The sequence below is a fragment of the Pseudophryne corroboree genome, chromosome 10 (assembly GCF_028390025.1).
Source record: "Pseudophryne corroboree isolate aPseCor3 chromosome 10, aPseCor3.hap2, whole genome shotgun sequence".
In the NCBI taxonomy this organism is placed as follows: Eukaryota; Metazoa; Chordata; class Amphibia; order Anura; family Myobatrachidae; genus Pseudophryne; species Pseudophryne corroboree.
The window spans coordinates 374683717-374705974 of record NC_086453.1 but is presented as its reverse complement, the minus strand read 5'-3'; the positions used below and the strand labels follow the sequence as shown (position 1 = coordinate 374705974).

At 45.9% G+C, this 22258-nt stretch overlaps 1 protein-coding gene across 6 annotated transcripts in view; it reads left to right on the top strand.

Moving 5' to 3' along the window:
- FEZ1 (fasciculation and elongation protein zeta 1) overlaps window positions 1-22258 on the top strand; it is a 230448-nt gene that overhangs the window by 141766 nt on the left and 66424 nt on the right. For all 6 annotated transcript variants that reach the window (XR_010188711.1, XR_010188707.1, XR_010188709.1 and 3 more), the window contains 2 exons: window positions 6406-6766; window positions 19828-19927. Coding sequence is in view for 1 of the 6 variants with exons in the window: in XM_063943777.1 (XP_063799847.1) it covers window positions 6406-6766; window positions 19828-19927 (461 nt within the window). In the remaining 5 variants the exon portion in view is untranslated. The remainder of the gene's footprint in view (window positions 1-6405; window positions 6767-19827; window positions 19928-22258) is intronic.

Here is a 22258-nt window from a genome sequence, read left to right as displayed (position 1 = left end):
CCCATATACAGACCTTTGCGCATCTCACGCATACAACAGCTTGTGCCTTGAAGGCCCCATACACTAGAACGATCTCATGTCGGAGGTGATCGCATGCGGTCACACCGGCAGCCTCCCGGGGGGCAGGATCGGCCAAGATACATCGGATGCTGCCCATTTGCATACGATATATCTTGGCGATCCCAAGACATGCCCCCAGGTCGGACCAGATTGAATGTGCAGCACATTCAATCTGGAGGATCCGATCCGATGCTCACGGAAACACTCATCGGATCGGTTCGGGGACGCCTCTAAAATGCCCGATTTCAGCCGATATATCGGGTCGAATGGCCGAATTGGGCCATTATGGCTCTAGTGTATGGGACCCTTAAGAGTTTGAATGGGCAATGGAACACGCAGGAGCGTAATTCTGTATAGAACATTGTTCACGTATCTCAGGTAGATCTGTAAGGAGGTGTATCTCTTGCAGGTTCTGAAGGGCTGGTGCAACAATACACAAACCCTTTGTAGCCGCTTCTGATTGGCTGATTGCATGAATCTGTGGTTTGGTTATTTATTCCATTTGGGATGATATAAGATTCACATTTGGCTTGTCACAGGGAAAACAATGTTGATTCATTTTTATTTGTATTTAATTACATTATATTGAAATTGTGACTTTCTTATTTCCTGACTGAACAAGCAAATAGGCTTTGTTTTGCATCTGTCTTTTCCTACATATGTTCCCAGGCAAAATGGTCCAATTAAAGGCCCAAGTGTGCAGCAAAAAATATAGCGTGCAGGATTGTCAGGGGAAGCAGGAATATTGTATAACTGGCAAAGGCGGAAGTAATAGTAAGGATGGTGGGGGACAGGGTGTTGGAGAAATGACTGAAGACATTGGGGAAGCTGGAGAAATTGCAGGGTACCCTTGGGAATGGTTAATTTGTAATAGATTGGTTGGTCTGGAAGAATAGGTCCGATGTGTGAATGGTAGAAGATGTACAAACTGGAGGAGGAACTTTAGATATATGACTGCCCATTTTGACCTGTAATTCCACATGTCAATAAACCTTGCTTCATTTTTAAGTCCGTTTATATGTGCACCAGTGTTTCCTAAGGGACATAAAGTCATTTATTATCTGTAAATATATATTGCGGCATCATATTTGGTTGCGCTTTGTGTTTAGGGAAATAATGGTAATAAAAAGAGACTGGGTAAGAGAGAAGCACGCAGGCTTGCACTCTATAAGGATATAGGAGTATAAGTGCTATATATTGCATATTGGGCCAGCCAGATTGCATGAGCTCTTGGTGGGCTGCATGATCCAGTCACACAGGAATGTAGGCCTGGGGTCAGCGTGGGTGTGTGAGTGTAGAAAGAAAACACGTGAGTTTTGTGTAGACTGTGTAGAAGAGAGGCAGTTGGTTTGAGCTTATATAGGATACGTGGGTGGCTCTGGGAATTGGTAAGCTGCTTGAAGAAGGAAGTTGTCAGGGAACGCTTGAAGGCTCGGAGACTAGAGGAAAGTCTTGTTGTGCGTGGGAGGGCATTCCATAGGTTTGGCGCAGTTCTAAATAAGCCCTGTAAGCCTGAATGGGAGAAAGTCATGAGTGTGGATGAGAGAAGCAGAACTTGATCCCTAAGGGTCCACTGCAGTGTGCTGTCCACCTACAGCACATACTGTACCTTCCAAGGCTACATTCCATTAGTTCTAGGTGGTCCATTGTAGTGCATGCTGTGATGTAGCTGTTCTCCTGACTACCTGACCAGCACATTTCATTGCTTCACATTATTTCTGGTTATGTGGGTATGTGTGGGTATTCTTAGAGGCTTTAGGAATGGTATTTGCTTTCAGCCAAAATCCTGACTAATGAGGTCCAAGCTGACATGGTTACCATTCTAGGCATCTTTATCCTGGTGAAACCATCTCCAGATGCCTCCTCTTACTCTTCATTGTCACCCAGCTAATAGAACCTCTTATGTCCTTCATTGAATTAAACCCTTATACAGTTGGGTGAGGGTGACATCTTTAGTATTTGTTTGCGGATGACATCCTATTATCATTATCTCATCCAAGAATCTCCCTGCCCCACTTTTAAAAGACCATGTTACATTACAGCATATAATCTCTATATACAAAAATCAGCTATTCCGTTCAGCAGCCATGCTTGTACATGTCTCCCTTCAGGACAAAGAGTCTCTAGTAACAAATGTCAGCATCGATTAAGAGCTTGGGAGTGTTTATAACTTAGGAAATGTTCCTCTAAATTTCAGACTGAAATAACCTTTTGGCGTTGTCTAATTATTATTAGTTGTCAAAGTAAGACATATTCTGAAGTAGTTGTAGGTATTTCAGAAGCTCCCGCTACCTTTGTTAAGCAACATTCAGAAACTATGGGCCGGATGTATTGGAATGCGAGACTTTTACACGGCAAAACAGAGTTCGGCCGGAGTCTCGGAGCTCTGGCTGTCTTCCATTCCATCCAGGCCCCTCATGTTCAATTTACTTGTAGCAGCAGACCCCCCAGATGCAGGAGAAATGTTGACCACAGGGTACTTTGCTCCTTTTTGGTGCTCCTGCACGGTGTTAACTTAATAGGGTTATAATTCAAAAATGTCTTCATTCTATGACAGATGCCCCAACCACAATAGACCCATGGATTTACTCCTGTACTATCTTTCCCACACTTTCTGAAAACTGGCCTCACATCCTATCTCTCCTCCTCCTCGCAAGGACTTTCAGGCTACACTTGGCATATCAAATTATGAAAAATATCAGCTCCAGAGTGGGGCGCATGTTTGGTCAGGATTATCGGTTCTTTAGTTATGGACAGACCTGCCCATACTCCCCACAGTATATTCACTTACATTATAACTGGTCTCGGTGGGTAAAATATTACCTTTTTCCTTCAAAATTTACACTTGATTAATAAATAAACCTATAACCTGTGACTTTCATAAATAACTGTACTATAAGCATCCTACTCTATTGTATACTATAGGCTACAAGCTATGATATAGCTCATAATGTACGCATTAAATAACCACCTTCCCCCTTTCGTGCTCTGAAATTCTTTTTTTTTCTTTTCAATATTATATGTTTATTCCATTGAATTCAGCTGTAATGAAAGTGACTCTGTAATACAAGGCCCTGTTCAGCAGTTTCCGTCATTATTGCGTTATGATTTTCTTGTAGGCCTGATATAAAAAATAATAATAATAAAAAGAGATACAGCGTAGAGAATGGAGGAAATATGAAGGGGCTATTTGTAAAAATAATAAACAAGAAAGATGGGAACAAACCTACCAACACATTTTAGAATACACTGATTTAGCATCTGTATACAATTGTCATAATCCGTTTTGTTACATCCTTCTATCTCACACCTGTTGCTATATGTCATTATATATGTTTCTGGTTAGTGCCATATATACTGTATCTTGGAAATCTGTGAAAGGTAGAAACATATTTAATTATGGATGTGACACACTTCTTGTATAACACTAATTTTCCTTGTATAAAGAGACTTTAGCCCTGTTCCAGGATTTTTAAAATAACTTTCCCCCAAGTGGAGATAGATAGATAGATAGATAGATAGATAGATAGATAGATAGATAGATAGATAGATAGATAGATAGATGTTATATTTCTTGAGGGAGAAGTCTGCAGGTCTGCCTTTTGCATCTATTCAATGTGATGGAGAATCCAGACAGTCCTAGTTGTGCAGATCATTCTGTATTATATGCCAATCACTAATGTGCTCTGTATTATGATGCAGTCACTGATATATGCTTTGTTATATGGAAGTCACTTCATTGATCTCTGTATTATAGTACTGTCACTGATGCTATCTTTATTATATGGAGGTCACTGATGATCTCGGTATTATTATATGGTGGTCACTGATGCTCTTTGTATTATATGGTAAACACTGATGCACTTTGTAGTATATGGTGATCACTAATGCTCTCTGTATTATATGGCAGTCATTGATGTGCTCTGTATTACAGGGATATGGCGGTCACTGATGCGCTCTGTCGTATATATAGCGTTCACTGATGCGCTCTGTAGTATATGGCAGTCACTGATGCGCTCTGTAGTATATGGCAGTCACTGATGCGCTCTGTAGTATATGGCAGTCACTGATGAGCTCTGTATTTCTGTATTATATGCCGGTCACTGATGAGCTCTGTAGTATATGGCAGTCACTGGTTCTTTCTATATAGTATAGTGGTCATTACGGTGCTCTGTGGTATAAATGCAGCAGACTAAATATAGGTCTGCTCTCACCCTATAAATATTTCAATCTTTACAATGTTAATATCTGCATTAAGGCAAGCAAACAGTGACCACTATCTCAGGGGATGGGAATGCGTGTGATGGGGGAGTCGAGCTGAGTGTTTGTACCAAGGTGACACAAATCCCGGCTTCTCCCCTGATTAGTTGGATGGTCCTGGCAGTAATTAGTACACACTTTGGTGGTTGAAGATGTGGCCAGTGATGCAGAGGACGTTTATAAGAAACGGTAGTAGATTCAGTTGTAGTTACAGACATTTAAGTTATGCGAATAGGAAAACTAATTAGACCCGTCATTCTTTCTCTGCAATTATAGCCGTCTATAATAATGGTGATCTCCCTGACTCCCTGTGGTTCTCAAACTCAGTCCTCAGGACTTCTAAATAGTTCACATTTTCCAGTCCACCCCGCAGGGGCACAGGTGTATGACCAATTGTCACATGTTAAAGATCCAAAAGGTGACCAGGAAAGCATGAACTGTTTGGGATCCTGAGAGACTAGCGACCTCCCTGAGGCTGGGCTCATCGCAGGGTAGACATCATCACTCTCTGCCCATCATGGAGGAAACACTGGGGAGAATTAGAAGGATGTGTGCTACGAGAAAATGGCCACCGCTTTCTAGAAAACTCATAGCTGAACTACAGGAAGTCTGCTGCTTTACTGGAGATGTGTGCTCTGTTCTAGAGCATGTAGGTTGCATTACAGGGGATCTGTGCATAAGGATGGGTGCTGTAATACAGGGGATGTGTGACAAATTGCATGAATCGGGTGGAAGGGAGAGAGTTACAGAGGGGTCATTTAAGATGCAAGAAAATAGTCAAGCCTATGGTAAAACATCGGGTGTTGGTGGGTTCATGTACTAAAGAGCAGACTTAATGGCCATCTGTGCAGACTTTCTGTGTGTCCAGTGCAGATATATGAGTATACATATTATATATGTGTGTGTGTTGAACTTATGTAACTGCTTTGGGACTCATTCACTGCTGGCACAAGTCAGTTTTATGAGGGCAAGAATCTGATGTCACATATCTTTAAATTCGATTGACCCCAATATGTGATAATGTAACCACAACTGAAAATTGAAAAGATAAGTCACAGAGGAGAATCCTCCAGGTTGTCTCATAATACTGATTACAATTGACAGTAGCGGACGTACGTTATGCCTTATAATGCATAAGTTGAACTAGTATAGTCTGCAGCCATTAAATCTGCCCCATTTAGAACTGCACACAAAGACATTTGAAAGATGTTTGTGTTACATTTGTTGCACCACGTATACACACAAATTGCACAGACATTGTATCTTGCACTCATATCCCCCTTATGCTTTGAGAGACGGGCAAGTGGCAAGTGCATGCTAGTACAGTTCAGTGATCACGCCCCTTTAATTGAGTCCTATTTTGGATATTTTAGATATGGTTTTAGGCCGTATTATAATGACCATGCTCTTGCTCCGATGCATTTTATTTTAGCTTGCACATAGCTTAATATATGCGCATATTTGCTCTTATGCAAATTATGCCTTTTACATGCAACTTTAAAAGATGCCCATTGTTTTCAGCAGTGGTTCTCAAACTTGGCCCTCAGGAACCCAAACAGTGCATGCTTTCCAGGTCACCTGTGGATCTTGAAAATACTGTATGACAATTTCTCATGCAACTGTGCTCCTGCTGGGTGACCTGGAAAACGTGAACTGATGACCGAGTTTGAGAACCTATATTACCATCAGTTGTGTACATTTGTACAAACCATGTTATCACATTAAAGTGACCAGAGTACTACTACTGTATATACTGTACACAATTGTGTGTGTTTCAGTCTTCAGATGGGGATGTTCTGTGTAGAGGTCACTTAAGGTAATTGAACGATTAACAACCATTGCAGGAGAGGCTTAGAGCTTGTCCTGAAGTGACATTAGATAATTGCAGAATGTCACTGAATAATACATAGTATTTGTTATTTTAGTAAGTGATTATTATACTGGTTCCTCTTGGTGTATAATGCCAGTTGTGTGTCCCGCAACACTTGGCAATCGTGGGTATAAGGGCAATTATTTCACCAAGGTAAGGCTTTCAGCGGACGCTTGGACAATTTATTTACCGCCTATCTTTTTGTGTTTATACAGGCAAACTGAAAGTGACCGCGTCTTCTCAGCCTCCACCCCTGAGGTCCTCAGAGATGGAGGCCCCCTTGGTGTGCCTGGACGAGGAGTTTGAGGATGTAAGGTCTTACTCTGAGGATCGGGAAGACAAGTCCAGAAGTATCTACATGTCACCATCCCGACATATGGAGGATGCATCTCTCTCTGAGCTGGAGAACTTCAGCTCCGAGATCATCAGCTTCAAGTCTATGGAAGACCTGGTCAACGAGTTTGATGAGAAGCTGAATGTTTGCTTTCGAAATTACAATACCAAGACTGAGAACCTGGCTCCTGTGAAGAATCATCTGCAGATCCAAGAGGAGGAGGAACGGCTCCGAGATGAGGAGTAAGTGGAAGTAATGAATGGAGACCCATTGTTAGGTTGACTAGGAACCAAAGTAGCCACCAACTGCTCTGTATGGCAGCTTTTCCCTTTAGATCGTATGCCATGTTGGTATGTGTATAATGCACACATTGTATATGCTTTTGATGGCTTTCTTGATGCATTTTGGTTCATCCAGACCTTTGTTAAGCTTACAATCAAGTACACCATTATATTGATCCAGCAGGAGGCATACTTACGCTCGATCCTTATTATTCAGCGCTATTCTGCAATTATGTCAGCGCGCTAATGTCACATCAGGACGAGGTCTTAGTATATCCTGCACAGTTATCACTTGTTCATAAAGTAATCTCTGCATTACAGATCATTGTTTCTGCAGTCACGCCAAACAGCCACTCTCGCGCCTTCACCCATGAGACCCTTAAAGCGCTAGGTGTTTTTTTAGTTTATTTGTACCCAAGAATCATCTTCGTCACAATGTTATGCGGCTAGGACGCACAGGAGATTGTGCTGATTAATGTGATATGAGACGCTTGTGCGCAACTTTTTTTTTTTTTTCGGTGGTGTAGGCGGTGCTATATGAAAGTATTGTTCAGACCTAAGCCTTAGCCTTGTTCAGATCACACACTTTCCCCACCCATGGTGAAGCTTTTGAGCTTTTGTTTTGGAAATACATTAACCTACTATGGGACTTCTCAGAAACTGGTGGATTTATTTTGAAACCAATCGAAAATGTTTAATGTCAATAGCTGGATGCAAGCAACGTTTCATGCACAACGTGTTTGTTTTTGTTTTTTTAGGTGTAAATTACTAAAAGAGGTGATGTGATCAATTATTGTCTGTATTTTATTTCTAATTACAAAAGAACTTAATTATTGTTTACTTTATTTTTTAGTTTATTTCTTTTTACTTGATATTAGAGGATTTGGTGTTGGTTGAGGGAAAAGTTCTGTAAGTGCATTTTGATTTCATGATGTAAAGAAATAAAATGTGAACAATGCAAGGGGGCTGGCTGGCATTGTTCTAAGGGCCTAATTGAGACCTGAGCGCTCGCTAGCTATTTTTTGCAGCGCTGCGAGCAGATAGTCGCTGCCAATAGGGGAGTGTATTTTAGCTGTGCAAGTGTGCGATCGCATGTGCAGCCGAGCGGTACAAAAAAGTTTTGTGCAGTTTCTGAGTTGCCCAGGACTTACTCAGCCCTTGCGATCACTTCAGCCTGTTCGGGGCCGGAATTGACGTCAGACACCCGCCCTGCAAATGCTTGGACACGCCTGCTTTTTTCTAACCACTCCCAGAAAACGGTCAGTTGCCACCCACAAACACCTTCTTCCTGTCAATCTCCTTGCGATCGGCTGTGCGAATGGATTCTTCGTTAAATCCATCGCACACCAACGATCCGCTTTGTACCCGTGCGACGCGCCTACGCATTGCGGTGCATATGCATGCGCAGTTCTGACCTGATCGCAGCGCTGCGAAAAAACCTAGCGTGCGATCAGGTCGGAATTACCCCCTAAGCTGCTGGTGCTGAGAGTCTTCCACAAGTGTCCATCACAGGTGTATAGAATATCTGTATTACTCGCTCAAGGGAACTATTGCACAATAGCGGCTGCCAGTCACAGTGATGTTAAAGTCATAATTGACAACTTTTTACAAAAATACTCTCATGGAGACTTTAATAACCAATAACTATCATATGTCTTGTACTCGTGTAACTACCTCTGCAGATGAGGTGGCTCCATGGTAAGGATAGCCTTGGCAGGATGGTCAATGAATGGTTCAGCCATTGATGTCTGTGCAGTATGCATGTGTTTCTGGTGTCTGCAGCTAAATGGAACCAATTAGCCATTGGATGAGCCGTCGGAACGAGCATGCGGCGATAGCAACCATCTAAATCTGGTCATTGAATGGAAAACGCATTTCCATCAGACTGGTAACATCGATGGTGGCCAATCTTTGGTCTCCTGTGGCCACCCAAAGTCCAGGGCAGCCAAGGGGCGTATCCAATACCGTGCGCAGCATGCCACCATTAGTATTATAAAATCGCCCAGGACCATTCGACGAGTTCCCTATTCCCACCTCCTCCCTTTTGTGATCAGGAGACGATGAGAAGGTGACTTGAAGATCAGGCTGATTATGTGCTGAGTTTTGGTCTCCCAGTATGTCAGGAAAATAGTCTGCTCTGATTACAGAGAGCAAACCTGTCTTACTGGGGCTTACAATTCCACAGGTTGCATAAACCAATTGTAGATGGTGCGCCGGACTTTTGACGCGGTTCATTACCAGGATCACCAGACTTCCTGCGCACTCCTCTAGTGATTACATTAGTTATTATTGCTTGGCCTCTCCAGGCAATTAGTGGAATGAGATTCTTCTGTAGGTGGGAGCAGTGCCAAGTTTGCATAACCCTGGTAACGGCCAGCTCGGTGTTGTGGCCATAGCTGGTGTGATCCGTGCAGAGAGGAGAGCAAGACTCGGGCTGGGATTCTGGCTGCAGTGCTGGGGGATCATTGTTCTGGGATGTCGGCCCCCGTGGGCCAGCTTCCGTTCTGTCTTCATTGATCTTTCCATAGAAAACACTCTAGAGTAACTCATCGCTGGCTGATAATTATTTTGGTGCTTTAATAAGAACAGAGACAGACCTATATTGATGTCCAAATCAGTTACTAGAGTTTTCTCTGACGTCCTAGTGGATGCTGGGAACTCCGAAAGGACCATGGGGAATAGCGGCTCCGCAGGAGACTGGGCACAAAAGTAAAAGCTTTAGGACTAGCTGGTGTGCACTGGCTCCTCCCCCTATGACCCTCCTCCAAGCCTCAGTTAGATTTTTGTGCCCGAACGAGAAGGGTGCAATCTAGGTGGCTCTCCTGAGCTGCTTAGAGTAAAAGTTTAAATTAGGTTTTTTATTTTCAGTGAGTCCTGCTGGCAACAGGCTCACTGCATCGAGGGACTAAGGGGAGAAGAAGCGAACTCACCTGCGTGCAGAGTGGATTGGGCTTCTTAGGCTACTGGACATTAGCTCCAGAGGGACGATCACAGGCCCAGCCATGGATGGGTCCCAGAGCCGCGCCGCCGTCCCCCTTACAGAGCCAGAAGAGCAGAAGAGGTCCGGAAAATCGGCGGCAGAAGACGTCCTGTCTTCAATAAGGTAGCGCACAGCACCGCAGCTGTGCGCCATTGCTCTCAGCACACTTCACACTCCGGTCACTGAGGGTGCAGGGCGCTGGGGGGGGGCGCCCTGAGACGCAATAAAAATACCTTAGATGGCAAAAAAATACATCACATATAGCTCCTGGGCTATATGGATGCATTTAACCCCTGCCAGAATACATAGAAAAACGGGAGATAAGGCCGCCGATAAGGGGGCGGAGCCTATCTCCTCAGCACACTGGCGCCATTTTCCCTCACAGCTCCGTTGGAGGGAAGCTCCCTGGCTCTCCCCTGCAGTCACTACACTACAGAAAGGGCTAAAAAAGAGAGGGGGGCACAAATTAGGCGCAGTATTAACTATACAGCAGCTATAAGGGGAAAAACACTTATATAAGGTTATCCCTGTATATATATAGCGCTCTGGTGTGTGCTGGCAAACTCTCCCTCTGTCTCCCCAAAGGGCTAGTGGGGTCCTGTCCTCTATCAGAGCATTCCCTGTGTGTGTGCTGTGTGTCGGTACGTTTGTGTCGACATGTATGAGGAGAAAAATGATGTGGAGACGGAGCAGATTGCCTGTAATAGTGATGTCACCCCCTAGGGGGTCGACACCTGAGTGGATGAACTGTTGGAAGGAATTACGTGACAGTGTCAGCTCTGTATAAAAGACAGTGGTTGACATGAGACAGCCGGCTACTCAGTTTGTGCCTGTCCAGACGTCTCATAGGCCGTCAGGGGCTCTAAAGCACCCGTTACCTCAGATGGCAGATATAGACGCCGACACGGGTACTGACTCCAGTGTCGACTGTGAAGAGACAAATGTGACTTCCAGTAGGGCCACACGTTACATGATTGAGGCAATGAAAAATGTTTTACACATTTCTGATAATACGAGTACCACCAAAAAAGGGGTATTATGTTCGGTGAGGAAAAACTACCTGTAGTTTTCCTGAATCTGAGAAATTAAATGAGGTGTGTGATGATGCGTGGGTTTCCCCCGATAACAACTGATAATTTCTAAAATGTTATTGGCATTATATCCTTTCCCGCCAGAGGTTAGGGTGCGTTGGGAAACACCCCCTAGGGTGGATAAAGCGCTCACACGCTTGTAAGGGCTCTACCCTCTCCTGAGATGGCCGCCCTTAAGGATCCTGCTGATAGAAAGCAGGAGGGTATCCTAAAATGTATTTACACACATACTGGTGTTATACTGCGACCAGCAATCGCCTCAGCCTGGATGTGCAGTGCTGGGTTGGCGTGGTCGGATTCCCTGACTGAAAATATTGATACCCTAGATAGGGACAGTATATTTTTGCCTATAGAGCATTTAAAAGATGCATTTCTATATATGCGTGATGCACAGCGGAATATTTGCCGACTGGCATCAAGTCTAAGTGCGTTGTCCATTTCTACCAGTAGAGGGTTATGGACACGACAGTGGTCAGGTGATGCGGATTTCAAACGGCATTTGGAAGTATTGCCTTATTAAGGGGAGGAGTTATTTGGGGTCGGTCTTTCAGACCTGGTGGCCACGGCAACAGCTGGGAAATCCACGTTTGTACCCCAGGTCGCCTCTCAACATGAGAAGACGCCGTATTATCAGGCGCAGTCTTTTCGTGGACAAGCGGGCAAAAGGTTCCTCATTTCTGCCCCGTGACAGAGGGAGAGGAAAAAGGCTGCAGAAATCAGCCAGTTCCCAGGAACAGAAACCCTCTCCCGCCTCTGCCAAGCCCTCAGTATGACGCTGGGGCTTTACAAGCAGAATCAGGCACGGTGGGGGGCCCGTCTCAATGAATTTCAGCGCGCAGTGGGCTCACTCGCAAGTAGACCCCTGGATCCTTCAGGTGATATCTCAGGGGTACAAATTGGAATTCGAGACGTCTCCCCCTCGCCGTTTCCTAAAGTCGGCTTTACCGATGTCTCCTTCTGACAGGGAGACAGTTTTGGAAGCCATTCACAAGCTGTATTCCCAGCAGGTGATAATCAAGGTACCCCTCCTGCAACAGGGAACGGGGTATTATTCCACACTGTTGTGGTACCGAAGCCGGACGGCTCGGTGAGACCGATTCTAAATCTAAAATCTTTGAACACTTACATACAGAGGTTCAAATTCAAGATTGAGTCACTCAGAGCAGTGATTGCGAACCTGGAAGAAGGGGACTACATGATGTCTCGGGACATCAAGGATGCTTACCTTCATGTCCAAATTTACCCTTCTCACCAAGGGTACCTCAGGTTTATGGTACAGAACTGTCACTATCAGTTCAGACGCTGCCGTATGGATGGTCCACGGCACCCCGGGTCTTTACCAAGGTAATGGCCGAAATGATGATATTCCTTCGAAGGAAGGGAATTTTAGTTATCCCTTACTTGGACGATTCCCTGATAAGGGTAAGATCCAGGGAACAGTTGGAGGTCGGTGTAGCACTATCTCAGGTAGTGTTGCGGCAGCACGATTGGATTCTCAATATTCCAAAATCGCAGCTGGTTCCGACGACTCGTCTTCTGTTCCTAGGGATGATCCTGGACACAGTCCAGAAAAAGGTTTTTCTCCCGGAGGAGAAAGCCAGGGAGTTATCCGAGCTAGTCAGGAACCTCCTAAAACCGAGCCAAGTCTCAGTGCATCAATGCACAAGGGTTCTGGGTAAAATGGTGGCTTCCTACGAAGCAATCCCATTCGGCAGATTCCACGCAAGAACTTTCCAGTGGGACCTGCTGGACAAATGGTCCGGGTCGCATCTTCAGATGCATCAGCGGATAACCCTGTCACCAAGAACAAGGGTGTCCCTCCTGTGGTGGTTGCAGAGTGCTCATCTTCTAGAGGGCCGCAGATTCGGCATTCAGGACTGGGTCCTGGTGACCACGGATGCCAGCCTGCGAGGCTGGGGAGCAGTCGCACAGGGAAGGAATTTCCAGGGCTTATGGTCAAGCCTGGAGACATCACTTCACATAAATATCCTGAAGCTAAGGGCCATTTACAATGCTCTAAGCTTAGCAAGACCTCTGCTTCAAGGTCAGCCGGTGTTGATCCAGTCGGACAACATCACGGCAGTCACCCACGTAAACAGACAGGGTGGCACAAGAAGCAGGAGGGCAATGGCAGAAGCTGCAAGGATTCTTCGCTGGGCGGAAAATCATGTGATAGCACTGTCAGCAATTCCGGGAGTGGACAACTGGGAAGCAGACTTCCTCAGCAGACACGACCTCCACCCGGGAGAGTGGGGACTTCACCCAGAAGTCTTCCACATGATTATAAACCGTTGGGAAAAACTCGACAGGTATTGCGCCAGGTCAAGGGACCCTCAGGCAATAGCTGTAGACGCTCTGGTAACACCGTGGGTGTACCAGTCAGTGTATGTGTTCCCTCATCTGCCTCTCATACCCAAGGTACTGAGATTGATAAGATGGAGAGGAGTAAGCACTATATTCGTGGCTCCGGATTGGCCAAGAAGGACTTGGTAACCGGAACTTCAAAAGATGCTCACGGAGGATCCGTGGCCTCTACCTCTAAGAAGGGACCTGCTTCAGCAAGGACCCTGTCTATTCCAAGACTTACCGCGACTGCGTTTGACGGCATGGCGGTTGAACGCCGGATCCTGAAGGAAAAAAGGCATTCCGGGTGAAGTCATCCCTATCCTGATCAAAGCCAGGAAGGATGTAACCGCAAAACATTATCACCGCATTTGGCGAAAATATGTTGCGTGGTGCGAGGCCAGTAAGGCCCGACAGAGGATATTCAACTGGGTCGATTCCTACATTTCCTGCAAACAGGAGTGTCTATGGGCCTGAAATTGGGGTCCATTAAGGTTCAAATTTCGGCCCTGTCAATTTTCTTCCAAAAAGAACTAGCTTCAGTCCCTGAAGTTCAGACGTTGTAAAAGGGGTACTGCATATACAGCCTCCTTTTGTGCCTCCAGTGGCACCTTGGGATCTCAATGTAGTTTTTGGGTTCCAAAAAGTCACATTGGTTTGAACCACTTAAATCTGTGGAGTTAAAATATCTCACATGGAAAGTGGTCATGCTGTTGGCCCTGGCCTGGGCCAGGCGCGTGTCAGAATTGGCGGCTTTATCCTGTAAAAGCCCTTATCTGATTTTCCATTCGGACAGGGCGGAATTGAGGACTCGTCCTCAGTTTCTCCCTAAGGTGGTTTCAGCGTTTCACCTGAACCAACCTATTGTGGTGCCTGCGGCTACTAGGGACTTGGAGGACTCCAAGTTGCTAGACGTTGTCAGGGCCCTGAAAATATATGTTTCCAGGACGGCTGGAGTCAGAAAATCTGACTCGCTGTTTATCCTGTATGCACCCAACAAGCTGGGTGCTCCTGCTTCTAAGCAGACTATTGCTCGTTGGATTTGTAGTACAATTCAGCTTGCACATTCTGTGGCAGGCCTGCCACAGCCAAAAATCTGTAAATGCCCACTCCACAAGGAAGATGGGCTCATCTTGGGCGGCTGCCCGAGGGGTCTCGGCTTTACAACTTTGCCGAGCAGCTACTTGGTCAGGAGCAAATACGTTTGTAAAATTCTACAAAATTGATACCCTGGCTGAGGAGGACCTGGAGTTCTCTCATTTGGTGCTGCAGAGTCATCCGCACTCTCCCGCCCGTTTGGGAGCTTTGGTATAATCCCCATGGTCCTTTCGGAGTTCCCAGCATCCACTAGGACGTCAGAGAAAATAAGAATTTACTTACCGATAATTCTATTTCTCATAGTCCGTAGTGGATGCTGGGCGCCCATCCCAAGTGCGGATTGTCTGCAATACTTGTACATAGTTACACAAATCGGGTTATTATTGTTGTGAGCCATCTTTTCAGAGGCTCCTCTGTTATCATGCTGTTAACTGGGTTCAGATCACAGGTTGTACGGTGTGATTGGTGTGGCTGGTATGAGTCTTACCCGGGATTCAAAATCCTTCCTTATTGTGTACGCTCGTCCGGGCACAGTATCCTAACTGAGGCTTGGAGGAGGGTCATAGGGGGAGGAGCCAGTGCACACCAGCTAGTCCTAAAGCTTTTACTTTTGTGCCCAGTCTCCTGCGGAGCCGCTATTCCCCATGGTCCTTTCGGAGTTCCCAGCATCCACTACGGACTATGAGAAATAGAATTATCGGTAAGTAAATTCTTATTTTCTGTATGGCATGTCATTCTTTTATTTCCAGGCTATATGTGTGGGCAATTGTAAAGAGCTCCCAAGTGCCCTATACCAGTGCAGGTCTGCAATCGTTGTATTTGCGCGCATTTTCTTTCCAAGCTTGCTCAGGGCAAAGTCATGTAGATACTTTACGCAGGTTGGCGTATTTATCACTCTACATCAATCCCTATATTGTTATTGATGGTGACAGCTAAGGCTTCTGTATCCACTGAGGAATAATGAATAATAATTTACATGTATTTAAGGGTTTCTGGCTGGCAAGTATCCTCTATATTTTCTTTTGCGCTCTATGGACCTTGGGGGTAATTCCGAGTTGTTCGCTCGCTAGCAGTTTTTAGCAGCCGTGCAAACGCTATGTCGCCTCCCACTGGGAGTGTATTTTAGCTCAGCAGAAGTGCGAACGAAAGGATCGCAGAGCAGCTACAAAAATTGGTGCAGTTTCAGAGTAGCTCAATACCTACTCAGCGCTTGCGATGACTTCAGACTATTCAGTTCCTGTTTTGACGTCACACACCCGCCCAGCGTTCGCCCAGCCACGCCCTGCGTTTTTACTGGCACGCCTGCGTTTTTCCGAACATTCCCAGTTGCCACCCAGAAACGCCCACTTCCTGTCAATCACTCTGTGGTCAGCAGTGCGACTGAAAAGCTTTGCTAGACCCTGTGCAAAACTACATAATCCGTTGTGCCCGTACGACGCGCGTGTGCATTGCGCCGCATACACATGCGCAGAACTGCCGTTTTATAGCCTGTTCGCTGCGCTGCGAACAAATGCAGCTAGCGATCAACTCGGGATGACTCCCCTCATTCAGTAAGGATTGCGATTCTGCTTTTTAGCAGATTTTGCAATCCTTGCAATCGCATGCTAGGGCCGCCCATCGCAGGGCAAGGCCACCAAGAATGCGACCCGCTGCCCACCCACTGTGATCACGCTGTAATTGCGATCGCCTGGCTGCAGGAGTCCCGCCACCATTTTCTCTATCGGAGTGTTTGCGTTTGATGACACGCAGCCGCACCTAAAACGCTGCCGACATGCCCCCGTTTACCCAACGCAGCCCCAAAACGCTCGGTCACCGCTCCACGAATGTCTCTGCCTGTAAATCAGGCAGAGGAGTTCGCAATTAATGCGATCCGATCGCATTAACTGCACGTGCAGGACGGGACTGTTCTCAAAAAAACGTGGTCGCGATTGCGATGTGACCTGACTAAAGGCCCGACTCAGACCTGATCACTGTTGTGCACAAGGCGGCCGTTTAGCGATTGACAGCGCATGCGTATGGATCGTAGTGCGCACACGTGAGGACAAACCGCAAAAAAAAAAATCCAGCTACTTTTTTTATCGCTAGTCGTATGCAAGTTGTTTGCCAGGAAGCCAGCGTTTGGGGGTGGTAACTGCCCATTATCTGGGAGTGTCAGGAAAAACGCAGGCGTGGGCCGCATGGACAAGCGTTTTCAGGGCAGGTGTGTGAAGTCAGCTCCGGCCCCGATCAGCCTCTTTGTATCGCACTGTAGGGGTAAGTCCTGGGCTATGCACAGACTGGAAAAATCATTCGATGGTGAGTGAGTTGCGAACGGATTTGCAGCTGACCGGCATTCGCAGATATTTTCGCACGGCGTACGCAGACTTGCACAGGGCGAGTTTTCACTCTGTCGGGGGCGGCTATCTGATTGCAAACCTCTGCAAGTTCACAGAGGAGCGATCAGGTCTGAATTAACCCTAAAGCCCTATATACCAACCCTGTTCCAGCACTGCCAGTCAGTCACTCTTTCCTACAATCAGCCGCATCAGTGTTCATGCGTTCTTCTGGCCACTGTACAGTGGTTACCCTGTAGAATGTGAGCGACCACTTGGCCACCCCTTATCTAGACGGTAGTGCATCCCTTTTCTATCAAGTGACCCTATTTGCTGTCCGGTATTCCTGATTATAGAACACGTCTGTATCATCAGCTGGCCGAGTTATTGAGGAAAAATAAATGAAAGTCCAGTGCTGTAAAACAATATAAATAACTATGTGTCAGCACATACATAAGTAGGAGATTGTGTGTAGTATATTAGGGTAAGCTCACCTACCAACATCAGAGCATCTCCTGGGTGCATCAGTACACACCTTCCCGAGGCCGCATTTATAAATTGTGCAGCAGCCACATAGGGAGAGGGCTGAGTCCCAGCACAAACTAGAAATCAGTGCTAGTCAGGCGTTTGCCGAAATGTGTATAAAACATGGCAGGGGAGCGCTATTGTGCACATATCTCATACATTTGTGTATATACAGTATATGTTGACACGTAATTATTTATATGCTTTACAGCACATCCATTTGTTTTTGCGGTCTTAACTATACTGGCAGTACGTCTCAAATCTTTTATGTACTATACTTATTAAATTAATTGACAGGAGTGCACCTGACTAGCACTGATTTAGATTTATTTAGGGACATTGGATATTGCCTAGCAGTGCAGGTAAGCAGTTCATGAAGTTGATGTGTTGGAAGCAGGAAAAATGGGCAAGAGTAATAAGCAAAGCAACTTTGACCCTGGAATACGAGGAAAGGCTTGCAAGGCTGGGCATGTTTACACTGGAAAAGAGGAGACTAAGAGGGGACATGATCAACATTTACAAATATATAAGGGGACAATACACAGAGCTTGCGGGGGATCTTTTTTTGGTAAGATCAACACAGAGGACACGTAGGACTGGTTAGAGGAGAGGAGATTTTGCACACAGATACGTAAAGGTTTCTTCACAGTAATGACAATACGTGTTTGGAATTCCCTGCCTGAGAGAGTAGTAATGGCGGACTCGGACAACACTTTTAAGAATGGGCTAGATAAGTACTTAATGGATAAGGATATACAGGGTTATGGTGCATAGTCACGCATTATGGAATAAACACAACGGACAACATTAGCAACAGACTAAATTAGTTCTAAAAATAATACAGCGTAGGAGACCACAAATAGGTTGAACCCGATGGACAAATTGTCTTTTTTCAACCTCAAAGAACTATGTTATGACAAGGGACAAATTGTGATGGCTAGACGGCTGGGTCAGAGCATCTCCAAAACAGACGGTCTTGTGACAGTCAATTTACCTACAATCAAAATCCCGATGGTCAAAATCCCAACAACCATTGACCGACGGTCAAAATGCCGACAAGGTCAAAATCCCGACAAGGTCAAAATAACGACATTTAAAATGTCGACAGGTCAAAAAGTTGGCATGAGTTTTTCCTGATTTTTTCATTCGAAACCGACTTATTCATACTTTACCATCCAGGTGGACCTGGAGGGTGAATATAATAGTGTGCCGAGCGCAGCGAGGCTCCGTGCCTGAAGCATGGCGATCGCAGTGAGTGGACGCAGTACACTTATACGGTGTCCATGTCGACCTATGAACAATGAAAAAAATCACGCTATCTTTTAAATCATGTGGCCAGCCAGGAAGAGATGGCACTATTGGAAGAAGGCAACCAGCGGGGGCAGTGTGATGCTCTGGGCAATGTTCTGCTGGAATACCTTGGTTCCTGCTTAGACACGAACATCCCACCTAAACATTTTTGCATACTAAGCTCACCTCTTCATGGCAGTGGTATTCCCTGATGGTGGTGGCCTCTCTCAGCAGGGTAATACGCTCTGCCACCCTGTAAACATTGCTCAGGAATGGTTTGAGGAACATGGCAAAGAGTTCAAGGTGCTGACGTGGCCTCTGGATTCTCCAGATCTCAGTCCGATCGAGTATGTTTGGGATGTGTTGGGAAACCTAGCCTGAGCCACGGAGGCCCCACCTCGCACATTGCAGGACTGAGGAGCAGTGGCAAACGCAGGATTTCTAGACGGGGTTTCCAACTGCTTGATGTTAGAGGGCATGTGGCCAGTCCATGAAGAGGGCATAATTAGCATGAAGCAGCTATAACATGCATCATACAAAGTTCAGTGTACTGTATGTCATAATTCTGACATATACATGGCCAGCAATCACAGTAAGCCATTACATGGGGTAGTAGGGACATCCTGCCTGAGCTGAGATGTGGGCACCAAACCAGAGCATGGAAGCAAGTCTGAGGGAATGGCAGAAGAACCTAGAAACTGCCATGGCCATATACCGTATGTACACATTACATTATTAATAATTAACCCTATTGATGTTCTATATCAGTGCACCCCTAGTGCATGTTTTACAGATCCTAGTTGGTGCACACATGTGTATTAATTACTGACTGACACATTTTAAAAGATCCACCTGTGTTGCTAATTATTTTATTTATAATACTGAGGAGATATTTAAAACATGTAGTAAAATTGGATTATATACAATTGCTGTAGTCATGGTGTGGGCTAGCGAGGGGGGTTTCCAGGCAACCGGACCCCCCCCCTGTGTTTGCCTAGGAGGATCTGCTGCTAACCTCTTGGTGCCAGATACCCTACCTCGATGGGTCAGAGCTATTTTGGCGGCACAAGGGGGATTTACACAGTGTTAGGCAGCTGGTTATAATGTTTTGCCTGATCGGTATATATACTGTATTCGCTTTAGCTCATAACTTTCCTTTTTAACTGAAGATTTCTAATTTTATATGACTGATATTGTTCATATCTTGGATGACTACACCGCGGACTAATTGTTCATTATGTACTTGTGTGAATGGTGGATGTGACTCTTTCAGGCAGCTCAGTTCTCCCCTCTGCATCTGCAGATTTCTGGGCACTGACATCATTATCCTCAGGCTAGAGCTGGTCCAGCCGCCGGTCGCTGACATGTGTATTTCATTCACAGAGTCTGGGACGCCCTCACCGACAACTACATTCCACTAAACGGGGAGAAATGGAGGGAGCATAGTGAGGAGCTACTGAATGGCAACCTCTCCGACTCTGAGGTATGTGATTGTGTTACACTGTGCCTCGTATTACCTTATGTGTCACCAATACATTCCACTAAACGGGAAAAGTCTAGGGGTAACAGTTTTGGAAAAAGATTTTGGGGTATTTATTGATAATTAGCTTAATAACCGCATACAATGTCAAAGCGCAGTAAAGAAGGCAAGTAAGGTGCTAGCGTGCATAAAACCGGGAATTGAGACAAGGGACTCGGATGTAATCATGCCGCTGTATAAGTCATTGGTACGTCCGCACCTTGAATATTGTGTTCAGTTTTGGGCACCACTGTATAAAAAAGATATCGGTGAACTCGAGAGGGTTCAAAAGCGAGCTACTAAATTGATTAAAGGCCTAGAAGGACTGGATTACGAGGAAAGGCTTACTAGGTTAAACATGTATACACCGGAAAAAAGGCGTCTAAGAGGAGACATTATTAATATCTTCAAATATGTAAAGGGGCACTACAAAGAGTTATCAGAGGAATTATTTATTAAAAGAACTCTGTTTAGGACACGCGGGCACTCGTTGAGGCTGGAGGGAAAAAAAATTCTGTACGCAACGGAGGAAAGGGTTCTTTACTGTTAGGGCAATCAGGATGTGGAATTCCTTTCCAGGGAAGGTGGTAATGGTAGACTCTGTAAATGCATTTAAAAAAGGAATAGATGAATTTCTGATTGAAAAGGATATACAAGGGTTACAACATTTAAAATATTGATGTTGTTAATCCGGGTGTAACATGACTTATAGTTGTTAACTAGTCATAAAACATTCTTCAGCAGGTACATTATAATAAACTCAACCTGATACAGTATACATGTTGAACGCAATGGGCATTATGTCTCTTTTCAACCTCAATTACTGTGTTACAATTACTATGTTACTATACCTTATACTGTATGACCTTATATGTATACACAGAGGTGTGTCAGACTCCGCTATACCTTATTCTGTATTACTATATGACAACACAATCCCTTGCTGCCTGTTGTGCCAGTGGGGTTTGTTGCGTTATATAAGTTATAATTACTGTTATTCGTATAATATAGTACAGACATTTCATTACTTTAGGAAAGGCAAGATTACACGCCAATGACAGCGGCGCAAAGCACCCCCCGCATTTGCCGGCGATCACTGATTTCTTACATGGGGTAGAAGCGGTATCAGTGCACATAGCACTTCTCCCCACTAATCGCCTCATAATAATACATCTACCCCTCTGTCCCTGGAGGCGGCGGATGCCCGCTCCAGGCTGCACAAGAGATCTCGTGATAGTAGCGAGATGTCACGCACGCCCAGTCAGCCGGCTAGGAGGAGAGACACTGCGCATCAGCATAGGCGGATGTGCTGTGGGCACAGACAAGGATCACCGGAGAGGCGATTTTCCACTCCTCCGCTCCGGCGCAAGAGATGTTCATACCTCTAATCGCTACTGCTTCCTGCTTTGCAAACAAGTAATGCTATTATGGGGGTCATTCCGAGATGATCGTAGCTGTGTTAAATTTAGCACAGCTACGATCATTCACACTGACATGCGGGGGGACACCCAGCACAGGGCCATCCCGCCCTGATGTCAGTGCCGCCCCCCTGCAGAAGTGCAAAGGCATCACACAGCGGCGATGCCTTTGCACTTCAAGAGTAGCTTCCGACCAGCGCAGCTTTAGCGTGCTGGCCGGGAGCTACTCATCGATCCCCGGCCCGCAGCGGCTGTGTGTGATGTCACGCAGCCGCTGCGGCATACCCCCCCATACCCCCCCCATCTGCGTTGGCCAGACCGCGCCCAAGAAACGGCGGCCAAAGGCCACCGTTCCACCCCCCGCCCAGCGACCGTCTCTGCCTGTCAATCAGGCAGTGGCGATCGTAGCAGCCTAACAGCCTTTGGCCGTCTGGCATGCGCCGGTGCACTGTAGCGCCGACGCGCATGCGCAGTTCTGACCCGATCGCACTGCTGCGATAAACTGCAGTGTGCGATCAGGTCAGAATGACCCCCTATGTCCTGTGCATTATACATTCTACACATGAAACCAGCATGGCTATGGTATAGGGTGACCCAAGCTCTGGGGGCGATGTGAGTTCGCCATACCTTTACCCAGTGTTGAAGATTACCAAACCTCTTCATTCTTTCCCCTCTTTCCCGGTGGTTGTACCCGAGCTACAGTATAAATCTGAAACAGTGTAGCAGCCCCCTTCCATATGACAGTGACTTACGGCATGGCCTTCCTGCCATATTACATACATGGAGGTGTGTGATGCAATGTCTCAGGATGGATCAGTGCTCACCCCGTGTTCCAGGCCTCATAGTGGGCAGTTTCTTCCATAAAAGATGACCCAAG